This window comes from Protopterus annectens, chromosome 7.part0, assembly GCF_019279795.1.
Source record: "Protopterus annectens isolate FY-2018-M chromosome 7.part0, PAN1.0, whole genome shotgun sequence".
Lineage (NCBI taxonomy): Eukaryota > Metazoa > Chordata > Ceratodontiformes > Protopteridae > Protopterus > Protopterus annectens.
Window position 1 is genome coordinate 1,800,231,661 of NC_056739.1, and position 15,281 is coordinate 1,800,246,941.

General features: G+C 45.4%; 1 protein-coding gene across 1 annotated transcript in view; it reads right to left on the reverse strand.

Moving 5' to 3' along the window:
• The window catches only part of LOC122807244 (embryonic protein UVS.2-like), a 365,021-nt gene that overhangs the window by 100,181 nt on the left and 249,559 nt on the right, over positions 1–15,281 (reverse strand). Inside the window, exon 8 of the mRNA XM_044078329.1 lies at positions 2,597–2,825. Coding sequence (XP_043934264.1) covers positions 2,597–2,825 — 229 coding nt within the window. The remainder of the gene's footprint in view (positions 1–2,596; positions 2,826–15,281) is intronic.

Genomic DNA, 15,281 nt, shown 5'->3' on the forward strand with positions numbered 1-15,281 from the left:
AAAATAAATCATTCATGCAAGTTTTCATTACCTTTAGCTAATTTCTGCCCCTTTTTGTTGTCTGTTCACTTTATCGTCACTCTTAACTCTGCTCTGAAAAGCCTTCTCTGGAATCCCAGTCCTGACACCATGTCATGTGTCTGGTCAAGATAAAACAGGTGAACACCAATGGGTACTGTTCAAGTTGCTTTATGTACAAATACATCAGGATTAAGGCTTAGTACCTTTGTTAGATAAACTTATAAACTGACTCTCACTCATACATGCTCACACTCTGGCTGCACTCTCAAAGTAGCACTGAAGCTAGCATGTGCTTGCTATTTATATGCATGTGCTGTCCTTTGAAATGCTTCTGAAAAGTACAACACATACACATTCTACACAGTGCTTGATAGTGGCAAGGAGTGCCCTTTTTAACCTCTCTCTGTAATGAACGTCTGAAGTTATTTCCTTCTTGTTGTGCTATTATAGGTCTACTAGTACTTTTAATACATCTTTTCACTTGAATAATTGAGCTGTTATCTTGATTTTCAAAAAGATTACTTATGTATCTTGTGTCTCCACATTCACAACTGCCCTAGCCAACGGACTAAGTTTGACTTTGTCTGAGTTGGCATATTCATTGCTGGAAATGTCGTTATGCACCCATAGAGCTTCCCCTGTGAGGTGGGCTGCCAATATGTCTGCACAAGTTGAGCATTAGCATCACTGCTGGGTGGTGATCCTTTCAAGAGTTGAGATAAGTTTCCATGGACTAAACTTTATAAGAGGTAAAGTTCCTTGTTTACTGCCACCAGAGGTAGCAGTGCTCTGGAGAGTTGCCCAGCTGTGGTAATTTTCTCCTCAATTTTACAACGTGGAAGTGTTTGTTGTAGGAAAATTATAACTTACAGGCAGCAACAGGTGGAACCAATAGAGAAGGCATAGCTTTGACTACCGACTGCATCCACCAGATGTGACAAGTAGATTCAGCCAGAGCATGTTAGTGCTTGCAATTATTGCTGTATTCAGACAAAAACTTCACAGGATGGTCTCTGGGTAAAACTGTCTTTCTCAGCTTCTTATATCTCAGTGACATTGCATTTCTCTCTTATGATTACACAGTGCTGAGGCTGATTACACAATGCTGAGGCTGAGGTACAAAATAAGAGATAACAGTTCTCTCTCTTTTCTTAGCTGTCACATTAGAAAAAGACACTGCACAGTGAAACAGCATTTCTCTCCGGTTTTTTTTTTGTTTGTTTTTTTTTTCCCCTCGGATGTTGCCGTGGCAAGAACCTGCTACCAAATAATACAGGTAACAGTTCTCTCTTTATCTGGTCTCGTACTAGCAGGGACCTGGAACAGTTAATAGTCCCCCCCCCCGTCTTTCTTAAGCCTCTCACTAGTGAGTAGTTACAGTAAAGAAAAGTACCTGTTATTTCTTCTCTTTAGTGTCAGCGTTTTCCTGACAGACAATGCAAGATTCAAGAGCAGCAGAAATAAATTACAGTCTCTTTCATGGGAGTCCTATAAATGTATGGAACTGATGTAATCTCAGCAGGCAAATGATTCCATGATGCAGTACCTTGTCAAGTTAAAGCATTTGTTATTTTTCATGGGTGGTCCGAATAGTGCAGTGTCATTAGGCAATTTTTTAAAACATAATTTTCATCCCTAAATAGATTTAAGAGGCAGACAGTGTTCTAGTTTTACTATTTTGAACAGAAGATAGCTGGCATGCCCAGTTGTTGGTCACCAACATACATCCTTGAAGAGCTTACAATGGTGATTCTAAGCATTTGCTCCATACTTTTGTGAAGTAAATCAGAGTAATCGAGATGCAAATGAGAACTAGGACACAGGAGTGGGTAGTGAGCACAAAGGTTCAAGCCCTTTTGAACTGCAACAACTACCCCTTTAACTAGCTAAGCCATAATTGTCCACGCTGCATCATTCAGCCTTGTTGTGCACTCTGTACATATATGTTCACGTACAACATCCATGAACACTTGATACTCCACTTAGATATGCAGCTTTGACTGAAAGAGCAGTATGATGAGGACAGTGGTCCTTTCTGATTTTATTCTTTAGATTCAAAAAATCATTTACAGTTACATTACAAGAACACATTTAAATTTATATGTGCATTAGCCAGCTAAACTAGAACAGTCTGTGGCATTTTCTAAATGGTGCAGTATAAAGCTTCCATTCACATAGTGCCTCAGAATAGAAGCAGAGGCTTGATTTGCACAATATAAAAATATGTATCACACAGTGCATTCTAGTGTCCTCAGCTGAGGAGGCAGAGAAGTGAAAACTGACAGGTGTGCATACTTTAGAGAGTACACATGTATGTTTGCACATAGGAAAACATAGATTTGCTTAAGACATAGCATTCGTTGCACAACTGTAAAAGATTACCTAGAAAAAGTAGCTGATAAGCAGAACAGGAAAGTAAGCAAGGCAGTGTTAAAACGAACATATTTCTAGGTTTCTTTGTCAAATAAAGTTTTTGATGACTTAACTGTTGTGAAAGTGAATGAGGTGCATCACAATGACCATAAAGTAACAGAGCTCCAAGTATGCAAGAAGCAGATAAGTAAACAGAACTTACCAATTCTGTATTGAGCCTGGAATCCTGTTTGTCCCCTCGTAAAATCGCTGTGGAACTGAAGCATCATTTCATTTCTAGATGAGACCACTTGTGGCACTGCCACATCTCCGCAATATTTGCCCAAAATCGGAGATGTATGGTGGGTGCCATCATGAATGGTCACATAGTCGTTAGGACAACCATTGTTAAATCCACCCTGAAGGCGAAATGCATTCATTTGGAGTTGAATCTGTATTGAGATAATAGGGAAAGGAGAATCTGTCAGATATCTGGATTAAGAAACTTGTTTCTTGGTATTTAACAGTATCCATTTAGTGGTGTTATTTATGAGTAAATTCAGCAAAATATGCAAGATAAACCTTTCCTGTAACAGGTAGTGTTCCACATATATACAGAATTACAAAGAAGGCAGTAACAGCTCTGCTAGACTCCCTCTTTCACCTAAAAACTCCAAACTGGATACTGTTTATGTGTAAACCTTTATGCCATGAAGAAGAGTCTGTCTTCTGATGCATCTCTCCTTCTCTCTCTGAGAAATCAAAAAGCAAGTATATTGCCCTAATTCTTCTGCAGGTGACTTGAGTTTGAACAGCAGCATGGGCTCCTGTAGTAGCTGGCAGGAAGGATGGCAGTGAGTAGCTTTCGCCACCCATTTTAAATTTATTTTGCTATGCCCTTTTTCGAGGTTAGTATACTGTGCCTCTGTCTAACAGTGACACTGAAGTGATACCTGGGGTAAACCTACGATCTCCCATCCACTCATCAAGATTCCTCTTGAAGAGAGTCAATGAGGGACTCTGCCTAACCTGGACTGGGATTTTATTCCAGAGTGAAGGGAGCCTCTGGGTTATGAATCTGTCCCTCCAGCATGTCCTATTTATTTCAGTGCTGAGGTTCAAGTCTCTCGAGCGCGTAGCTCGATGGGATTTGAATTTTCTGAGGTGCGGCATGTCCATTAACTCCGGGTTGGACATGGCTTTATACATCAGGCACAGATCGCCTCTGAATAGGCATTATGCCACTGAGTAGAGCTGGAGTTTCTTTAACCGGGCAGCATATGGCATCTGTTTGAGCCCTTTGATCCTCTTGGTGAGGTACTTTTGGGGTCTTTCCAGTTGCTGCAGGTGTCTGGTAAGGTACATCCCAAAAGAGGCATTGTACTCAATTATGGGCCTGATGAGGGATGAGTAAAGAGGCATGATGATGTCCCCTGATCTAGATGTGAATCCCTTCATGATTAGGTGGGCTATATAAAATGTTTTTCTAACCACTTTGGCCACGTGGTTGTCAAATGAGAGATTGCTATCAACTTGGGTCCCTAGATCCCTAATTACTTCTTCTGTACTTAATGGATTACCACCTATGTGGTAATTTGTGGGCACTTTGTTCTTGCCAAAGGGGATGACTATACACTTTTTGGCATTTAGCTTGAGGCCATGGCTCTGGCACCAGTTGTCTGTTTCTATGAGGCCCTTTTGGAGGACGCTTGTGTTGACTGGAGAGTTGATTATGGTGCCCAGTTTGCAGTCATCTGCGAACTTGATCAGCCATAGTCCTTCCGTGTTGGCCTGTACCTCCGAGAAATATATACCGGACAAGAGAGGTCCCAGGACTGAGCCTTGTGTGACACCACTTGTAACTGGTTTGGAGTCTGACATGGCTCCAGCAATTCTAACCATGTGGGTTCTGTCCTTGAGCCAGTTTGCAATCCATCTAGTGACATAGGGGTTTATATTTAAGCTGGTGAGCTTATCTATAATGCCCGAGTGGGGTATTGTATCGAAGGCTTTTGCGAGGTCCAGGTAGGCTGTGTGGACCACCTTCCCCTCGTCAATGGCCTTGGTGACTGTTTCAAAGAAATCAACCAGGTTTAAGAGGCAGGATCTGCCCTTAACAAAGCCGAACTGGGTAGGATCCAGTGTTTGTAGGTCCCCAATATCTTTATTTATGAGGTCCATGATGATCCTTTCCATAGCTTTGCAGACCAAGCTAGTCAGGCTTATGGGGCGATAGTTTCCAGGATCCGTTGAGGCACCACCTTTATGGAGAGGGACCACTGTTGCTGTACGCCACTCTTTGGGCACATATCCTGTAGTAAGGCTGAGATTGAACAGTAGTTTTATGTTTGGGTTTAGCTCTTCTTGGAGTTCATGTAGGACGCAGCCCGGGACACCATCTGGTCCCATTGATGCTGTGTTTTTTGCTCTGGAGAGGGCGGCTCTTAGCTGAGCATCTGAGATGTCAGGGGGGCAGCACTCTGCTGGGATAGATATTTGCCCTTTTGGTGGGGAGGGGGTGAGAAGTTTGCGCTGAACCTGTCAGCTAGGATGTTGGCAATGTCTGTGGGTTCGGTGTATTTTTTGTCATTTTGGACTAATTCTGAGCATATCTGGGAATTACCACTCAGGTTCCTAACATAACTAAAGAAAGCCTTGTGATTATCCTTAGTGTCCTGTGCAATTTTTCTCTCGAAGCTGGCCTTAGACAATTTTATGTGTGCCCGTAGTTTTTTGCTAATACTGATCAGTGATGCCTTCCCTTTTTGGGATTTTGCTCTATCATTTAGTAGCTTCCTCCATCTATTGTATAGTTTGTTTATGGCTGGGGTCCACCAGACAGGACGTCTGCCTTTGGAGGATTGGGTCTTGGTTTTATTTGGGATCGCATGATCCATGCATTCCTGAAGGTGTTCATAGAATGCGTTTATAAAGGATTCTGCGGTCTGGGCGGTATTTTCCACAGGCCCGGGGGCTTTGAAGGATTCCACCTCAGTTTTGAGGAGTGTGAAATTTGCTTTAGAGAAGTTTTTCACTGTGGTTTTCTGGGCAGTGGTGGGGTCGGGATGTGAATATCCAGTGAGATTAGTTTATGGTCTGATCTTACCAGTGAGGGATACACTTCTGGTCTGGAGCATAGAGTCCCCATGTTGGTGATGATCAGGTCCAGTATGTTTTCCCCTCTTGTGGGAGTGGTAACAAGTTGTTCCATAGCATTTGAGTTTATAAATTCTAGGAACCCTTGGGCTAGGGTGTTGGAGCTAGAGTAATGCTCCCAGTCTATGTTTGGGTAGTTGAAGTCGCCCAATATAATGGTGTTTGGAGAGACCTTCATATTTTCCAGTGTTCTCAGGAAGGCCGAGTGGGGTTCCTGGGTTTGGGAGGGTGGTCTGTAGCAGGCTATAAACTGGAAGGCAGTTTTACCCACTGTTAGTTGCACATGGATAAGTATAAGCTTAAATATGCAGTCACACTGTGAAACAAGTGGAACCTTCTGAAAGGAGCTATAGCAGAGCTGCAGCAGAACAGGGGGATGCTGTGCAGGGGTGAGGGTAGGTCAACCCATGGGACCAGAAAAGCTTGCCTGCTTCCTGCCACCCATCTCTTGCCTTGACTGAACCAGTTAAGTGCAAGTAGAAGAGCCATTAGGCTCAGACCTGCGCAAATGGGGAAAAAAGGGAGGGGGGAGCAAGTAAAGTGCAGTCCATTCTTGTGATGAAGTGTGATGTGACTCTTCTGGAAGCTTTGCACCATTTTTGAGGCTCAGAATGTGAGACATGTTAATGTATAGATTGTTTTCCCAGCTATGCTGTAATGCTACATGCAGTATATTCTAAATGGCTGATCTACATCAACAGAGTATATCAGATAAGTTTTAACTGCTTCAGTAACAACACAGTGATATTGCTACTCCACAATGATAATCCACAAGTAGTGCTTTGATTCTTACGTGGCACAGTGAGACCAATACGTCTGTTATAATGGTTTAACCATTATCGGGCATATCCCTTTTCCGCATGACTGTTTTATATATATATATATATATATATATATATATATATATATATATATGTATATATATATATATATATATATATATATATATATACACACACACACACACACACACACACACACACACACACACACACACACACACACACACACACACACACACACACACACACGTGTATGTGTAGGGCTTTTCATCCAGAAAAAGAGGTCATTGTCCCACTGTACTTATCCCTCATTAGACCCATTATAGAGTATAACGCCCCGTTTGGTATGTACCTCACAAGACATCTGCAACAGCTGGAAAGGCCGCAGAAATACCTCACTAAAAGAATCACAGGCCTAAAGCAGATGCCCTATGCTGACCATCTAAAAAAACTCCAGCTATACTCTGGCATATCATCTACTCAGAGGCAATCTCTGCTTAACATACAAGGCCATGTCAAATCCTGAGTTGTTGGACATGCTACACTTAAAGAAATCCCAATCCCTCAGAGACACATGCTCCAGGGATCTAAACCTTGTCATCACAATGAACAAAACATGCTGGAGGGATAGGTTCCTGGCCCAGAGAGTCCCCATACTCTGGAATAGACTGCCCATACATGTTAAGTAGAGCGCCTCCTTGGCCCTTTTCAAAAGGAACCTTGACGATTGGATGGGAGATAGGAAATTCACCCCGGGGATCACGTCAGTCGCCCTGCTACTAGACAGGGGTCCAGGGAAGTAAATATTGTGGGAAGAAACATCCAGGGAATTGTTATGGCTAGGCTTGTATAGGCCCTAGGGCCGATAGCCTAGTACCAACCTATGAACCTGTGTGTGTGTGTGTGTGTGTGTGTGTGTGTGTGTGTGTGTGTGTGTGTGTGTGTATATATATATATATATATATATATATATATATATATATATATACATATCTATATATATATATGTATGTGTGTGTGTGTGTGTATGTATATATATATATATATATATATATATATATATATATATATATATATATATATATATGTATACACACCGATTTTTCTTTTCCGTAGCCATAACCACGTGTAATGATATTTAAAACTGTTAAGGACACGGAGAAGTTAAAAAAATAAGTTATGTACTCACCATAACGTTCCATCTGAGTAGGTAACTTCATTTGTCAGCAACCTGTGGGTATCGGATCCGATTCGGATCCGAACCGGCAGCTTTCCTAGCTCAAAGATCCAAGCTCCAAGCTCCTCCCCTTACCCATAATGCCCTGCCACCTCCCTCTAACCCTCAGATCGAGTTTGCCATAATGGCATGGAAAATACTACAACACCAGAAAAGAGTACTGAACGTCCTACCTGAAGTCATCTGGAAGTGACGTATCCTGATGTTTCAAGAACGAACTCAGGGTTCTGTGGATGGAGGGCGGGTTGGTTGCTGACAAATGAAGTTACCTACACAGATGGAACATTATGGTGAGTACATAACTTCTTAATCTGAAGTAGTTAACTTCATTTGATCAGCAACCTGTGGGACAGAGTCCCCAGCTACCAAAAACTTGGGAGGTCCTCATGGAAGGATATTCCAGAGCACTGCAGAGCCAGAAGATGCACGTCCTCTGGATATTAAATCCACTTTATAGTGTGTAATAAAAGTATGAAAGGAAGCCCATGTAGCTGCTGAACAAATGTCATTCAAAGAAACCCTTGACCAGAAAGCAGCCAAAGTAGCCATAGATCGTGTAGAATGGGCTCGAACCTTCAGGGGTTCAGGACGACCAGAGCTCTTGTATGCGAGGAGGATGCATTGAGAAATCCAATTGGCTAAGGTTACTTTAGTCACTGGTTTGCCCAGACAGGGTTTAGCAAATGATACAAAAAGTTGATCTGATTTTCAAAGCTCAGCTGTTCTGTTTAAGTAAAAACGTAACTGTCTATGAACATCCAAACAATGAAGTCTGTACTCTCCTTTGTTTTGATAATTAGGAAAGAAGACAGGTAGATTGATGGTCTGGTTTATGTTGGCTTCTGAAGCCACTTTAGGCAGAAAGGATGGATTAGTCCTGAGGGAAACCCTGTTTTTGTGAAAAATGATATGTGGGGGTTTACTGCAAAGTGCATGAAGCTCCGAAATCCTCCGAGCTGAAGTAACGGCAATCAAAAAGCAGTTTTCCAAGATAGATATTTTAAATCGACTGAAGCTGTGGGCTCGAAGGGGGGGGCCTGTGAGAGCCTGGAGAACTAGTGTTAGAGCCCATGGAGGAACTGAATCTTTGACAGGGGGTCTTAACAGGAAGGTTTCTTTCAGGAATGTCTTGCAAATCTTGGATGAAGCTAGGGGACCAAAACTGTTTCCAACATGGAAGTGGGAGCTAGCTGCCAATTGAACTTTAACAGTAGAAGAACTAGTCCCTTGATGAAAGATATGGGATAAAAAGTCGAGGACTGCTGGGATAGGAGCCGTGAAGGGATCCAAATTCCTCTGCTCTGCCCAGATAGAGAAACGCTTCCACTTACTCTTGTAGATTTTCCTGGTAGAGGGTTTATGAGCGGCCACCAGGATGGCTTTAACTGATGAAGATATACCGGGAGACCTAGCCATTAGTGGAACTGGATCAACCACGCTGAGAGCTTAAGGTAGTCCAGGTCAGGTGTCTTTAATCCTAAGGGGTGAGTAATCAGATCCAGAATGGGATCTAAGATCCAGAGAGGATGAACTAGATGAGACCGTAGGTATGGGAACCAGGTTTGACGAGGCCAGAATGGGGCTAAGAGAATAACTATGCTCCCCAACCGACGAGCTTTCTGCAAGAACTTGATCATCAATGGAAGAGAAGGATAAGCATACAGAAGACCGGATAGCCAAGCATGAACCAGAGCATCTCTGGGGGCTTCCCCTGGTGGGGGAATTAGAGCGAAGAACTCACTGCACTTTGCGTTTGAAGGCAAAGCAAACAGATCACAGCAAGGTTGACCCCATTTGAGGAAGATTTGCTCCGCTACTACTGGATTCAGGGACCACTTGTAAGGTGAGAGGATCATTCGACTCAACCTGTCCGCTAGAATGTTTGACCAGCCCAGTATGTGCATTGCTAAGAGAAAGCGGTTGGTGGATATAGCCCATTCCCACACTCTAATGGCTCTCGGCAAAGTGGGTAAGATCTGGTCCCCCCCTGTTTGTTGATGTACCAGACTACCACCATGTTGTTTGAATTGCAATAGTCCCCGGGAGGAAGGAGGGAATGGAGAGCTTGCAATGCTAGAAGCACCGCCCTCATCTCCAGGACATTGATATGCAATGAGGTCTCTGCGTGATTCCACGTGCCTTGGACGGATCTGTCCATGCAATGCCCCCCCCACCCGAGGAGAAATGCGTCCGTGGTCACTGTGGCTTGGGGTGGGGACATAGAGAAGGGGCGCCCTTCCCAAAGGTCTCTGGAGTGGAGCCACCAAAGTAGAGACTCCCTGCAAATCCTGCTGAGGGGAATAGGAGTAGACGGGTTGATGTAGGATGGACCATTGAACCTGTAAGGTCCATTGAAGGATTCTCATCTTCAGACGCACAATAGGTGACAGACTGGCCGCTGCCATGGATCCCAGGGCCCTCAGGACTAATTCCGCTGGGGGGGGGGCTGGTCCTTGTAGAAGGGCTAGAATATGCAGGTTTAAATTGCGTAGTCTATCCGCCATCAGAAAAACTCTGGATTGCACAGTGTCTATCCTGGTCCCTATGAAATCCAAAATCTGCATAGGCTGAAGGAAGGATTTCTTGATGTTGATCGTTATCCCTAGATGGTGGGCTAGGTGTAGGAAGTAGTCCCTGCCTGAAAATAGATGCTTGGTGGGGGCGGTTAGGAGCCAGTCGTCCAGGTAAGGGAAGACCTGTATTCCCTGAAGACTCAGGTGGGCCCCTACAACTGCCATGACCTTGGTGAACACCCTGAGGGCTGTGGTGAGACCGAAGGTAGGACCCTGAATTGATAATGGCTGGCTCCCAGCCAAAAGCGGAGAAACCTCCTGGATCACCTGTCCATTAGAATGTGGTAGTACGCATCCTTGAGGTCTGTCGAGCACATCCAGTCGTTCTCCTGTAAAAGTGGGAGAATGGATTGAATAATGACCATCCGGAACTTTTCTTTGGCGACTGACAGGTTCAGTGTGGACAGGTCGAGAATAGGTCGTAAGTCCCCCGTCTTTTTTGGCACCAAAAAGAACCTGGAGTTAGAAGCCTGATCCAGATTGCTCTAGGGGGACATGCTGGATGGCCCTTTTTCTTAGCAGCTCTCTTATTTCAAAGGCTGCTTCCTCCCTCTGATTGGGTGGAACATCGGGGAGGCTCCCCAGCTGAGGAGGATGTGACAGGAATGGGATAGAGTAGCCTCTGGATATAATTCGGAGCACCCAGCGATCTGTCGTAATGGACTCCCAGTGTGCTAGGTGCTCCGAGAAGTGCCCCCCGACTGCCTCCAGAAAGGAGCAGTCGGGTAACCCCTTAGGGTTGCTGCGCAGGTCAATCGGAAAAAGGTTCCCTCAACCCGAAGTTTTTCGGCCCCCCTCTGCCTCTAGGCCGGCGTCCACCTTGTCCTCCTCTGCCTCTGAAGGATGAAGGATCTGGAGCGAAACAAGATTGTTGAGTTTTCAGGAACCATATCTTCTTTTGTCCTCTTTGGTTCCTGGAGTAGGACCTCCTAAGGAGCCGAGAAGCAGATCCCGATGGCAGACAACATCTTCCCGTCTTTCTCACTCTGGAGAAGCATATCGCGGACGGTTTTGCCTAAAAGCATAGAACCGTAAAAAGGGGTGTTCGTGAAGGACGTCCTGAAGGGTTCCACAAAGTCACAGAGATGGAGCCAGGCCTGTCTACGTAAGACAACGCCTGTCCCACTGGCTCTAGCAGCTTCCTCTGTGGCATGGGAGAGAAGCCGCATAGATGTGTTAGTAATCGACTTGAGAGTGACCATTCGAGCCGAGAAGGTCCATTTATCCTCGGCCGACATGGACTCTGGGGGCGATCCAGCGTACTCTTTGGTCACGTCCCGCTGGAGCCAAATAACATGAGCCATATAGTTCGTGACCTTACAGAGAAGGTCGCTGAAGCGAACATCGGCTTTCCTAAATGGTCCATCATCCAAGACTCCTTGTCTGGAGGATGTACCGAGGAACTCTCCTGTGCTAATTCCTTTTTAGTGGGCAGCTGCCACCACCACCATGGCATCCACTGGGGCATCCTTGCTCCAAACTGTCCTTTCCTTGGGAGGGCGGAGGATCCTGTCAGGTATCTTGGGTATTGGCTTGGTAGTGTCCGGCTCCTTCCATGCCCTGGTAGTTATGAGGTCCACCAGGGGGTCGGCGGGAGGGGACACCCAAGAGGTAGATGGGCCTGCATCAAACGCCTCCAGAAACAGACTCATCCGAGGATGTTTTTTGGGCAGACCACCCCCCTCTAATGCGCAACATTTCCATAATGTTTCCAAAGGAGACATCTTCGGGGGTGACCTTGGGGAACCTTCCCCTTCCTCTGTGTTCTCTGTAAGGGACTCAGGTGAGTCCAAGTGCCTCCTCTTGCACTTCCATTTGTGAGGGGACCACCTCGGGAGGGGCTGTCCGAGGAGGCCTCACCAACAATGTCCTGTTCCTCTAGGGGAACCATCTGGGACGTAGGCGCAGGCTGTCCCTGGGGCCGGATGATGGAGGACAGGCCCGTCTGAGAGGGAATGGTGGGTGGATCCCGAAGCAAGAGCCCGGGGTCTCGAATCCCTCGAAAGGACCCTCTCCATGACATTTAATGCCGAGGGAGAACTGCTTTCTCTAGGATCCGAAGGCAGTCTCCTCGGATCCGGCTAGTGGATCGGTGCCGGAGATGACCCGATCGGATCCAAAGGCGTGGTGGGCTCCGACCTCAACAGAGCCGAAGGCCCACTGACTCCTCTGGATCCGATGCTCAACCCACGGCCCCGAGAGCTCGGATCCAAAAAGGGATCCGACAAACTTGAGGGTACAGTTGATGCCGAAGTAAGAACCACTGTCGGCGCAGACATCACCCCGGCTCTGAAGCTAGATGGATCTGACAGCTCCAAACCCCGAAGGTGGGTCGGAGAAGGAGCAATGGGGGTGAAAAAAGGGGTCGAGCTTCCCCCCAGAGGGGGGGGGAGGCAAGAGCACTCCCATCTCCACCTGGGCCTGAAGAAATTGACGCATCATACGGTCCATATATGCGTCGGATAAACTTCTCATGGATCTAGACGCCACCACCGAGGCTGGTCGGGAAGGCCACCTAGACGACCTCGAAGGTGACCGGGTTTCCTCCTCCGGCTTCGGGGAGAAACGTGGAGAGCGAAGCTGGGAGGGGAAAGTCTTGGAGACCTTGAGGGGAGAGGTAAGCTGCTTGGGCGGCGGGCCTCAAGGGGCAGATTCAGACTACCTCTTGTGGCTGCGGTGCCAATCCTTTTCCCTCTCTATCTCCCTCTTGTCTCTCTTCTTACCGTCCCTTTCTTCCTGGGCCAAAGAGGGAGGTTGAGTCCCGGCCTGGGGATCGGAAGCGGTAGGTGGGGCAGCCGCGGCTGGCGCCACAGAGGAGGAGGAGGTCGAAGTGGAATCTGGGGGCAAAAGGCCCACAAGGATTAACTTATCCCTCAAAGCCCTGGGGTTGAAGGCTGCACAAATAGTGCAGCCCAAAGAGAGGTGATCAACACCCAGGCAAATAACGCACCAAGTGTGGCCATCTGCTGGGGACAGCTTATGGCCACACTCGGAGCATTTTGAAAAAACAGCTTTGGGGCCTTCAGACATAATAAGAAACAGAAGAAAAGGCCCACATGCACACACCTTCACACACACAGACAGGGGGAGGGAAATAAGCTAAAATAAAGAAGAAAGTTTTTAAGATTAGCTCAAAATACTAAAGGAGTTATAAGGGAGTCAGTCACACAAAGATATAGAAACTTCTGACAGGAAAAAATATATAAAAAAGACCTAAACTCACGATACCACTATTGGAGCTTGTTCTAATAAGCTTACAGAAGCCGCGGCAAACAAGATCTGGGGGTTAGAGGGAGGTGGCAGGGTATTATGGGTAGGGGTGAAGAGCTTGGAGCTCGGATCTTTGAGCTAGGAAAGCTGTCGGCTTGGATCCGAATCAGATCCGATACCCACAGGTTGCTGATCAAATGAAGTTAACTACTTATGATCGAGTAGTAAATAAATGTGATATGACTAAGGTTGTGCTCAGCTAACGGTCCCCTGAAAAACTAGAAAAGACAAAATGTGAGACTTAATACAAATTGTGTACACTAAGTAGGTGTACAGCAGCAAATTCTACTATACTGCTTTGATATATATATATATATATATATATATATATATATATATATATGGTTCTACCTCGCATAAACGAAACACCATAACACCGACAACGCAATCACCGAAACCACATAACCGACAGTACAAAACCACGACATTCCACATGCCCGACAACGAAATAACCGACGGTACACAAACACGAAACCTCATACAATTCACACACCACAATCAACAAACAAAACACATTCCCCGTCCAAAAACCACATACACAACACAAGCACACCAAAATCCCTACAAACCCACACTAAACCTCACATACACAACTACCTACAACCCTAACCCAAACCCTAACCCTAAGGTCCGTCACTACCACACACTTACCTGACCCGCTCCTAACCCTAACTCACTTATCCTGCCCCTAACCCAAACACAATCACTACCGCACACTTACCTGACCCGCTCCCTAACCCTAACTCACTTATCCTGCCCCTAACCCAAACACAATCACTACCGCACACTTACCTGACCCGCTCCCTAACCCTAACTCACTTAACCCACCCCTATCCACACTTACCTTACTCGCACCCTAACGTCCGTCACTACCGCATACTTACACAGCCTTTTCCCATTTCGGCATCCTCGGCATCGGTGCTTTCATCCGTCGGGTCGGTCTTCTGCTTGTCGATCTTCTAGGTCCCGTCGCGTCGGTCTTCTGTGCTGTCGATCTTCTGGGGCTCGCGATTTCCGTGTCGATGTTCCGGCATGTCGTTGAAGTGAGGTAGAACCATATATATATATATATATATATATATATATATATATATATGGCTCAACGCTGGTGTTCTTGCATTATATTTGGTGTCTGCTTATTGATATACGGCTAACTTTCATTACTGTGAATGTGTTCATCTTGGATTGCTGCATGGGGTTTGGTCAACAGCTGCTGCATAATTTGGTGTACTAACGGTTGCGAAACTGCTTTCGGCTGTGGGTATTTTCCAGGGCTGAATATACATAATGGTTAACTAAAGCCAATCAGTATTTCTTGTCAAGCATCAAACAGTGGAGAAGTGGTGTTTATATCAGCTGCCTTTCCTTTTGTTTCACGACCCTTTTTTGGATTATTTGTGGCTATATCTGATTGCATTGGTGATTAACAAACTACATTGAAGTGGGGCTGATTTGCATCAGTTTGCATTGCAGACTATTAAACAACTAAGAAGTGGAGAAGTTGAACTCATCTGCATTGGCTGGTTTCATATTCTGCTTGTGATGTACCTCTGGTTTAGTTATGGCTTGTGGAGCTGCATATGGCTAGCCACACAATTTAATTTTTTGTGTTGGTAGTCTGTTTAATATTTCATGGCCAGGGCATTATTGCTAGATCTTTTTACAGCCCAAGTGACATTGTGGTTTGCAAGCATTTTTTTGTTAGACTTTTGGGTTCATCTATATCGTTCATTACAGGTTTAATGAACGGTCACGATCTAATGGAAAATTACAGCAAGCGCCTTTGTGGTGCTGTATTTAACATTCTATTTAATACTATGCAGTGTTGACTTTATTTTTTACTTCTGAATAACATGATATTGTGGCAGTGAAGTTTGTTATTGACATTTG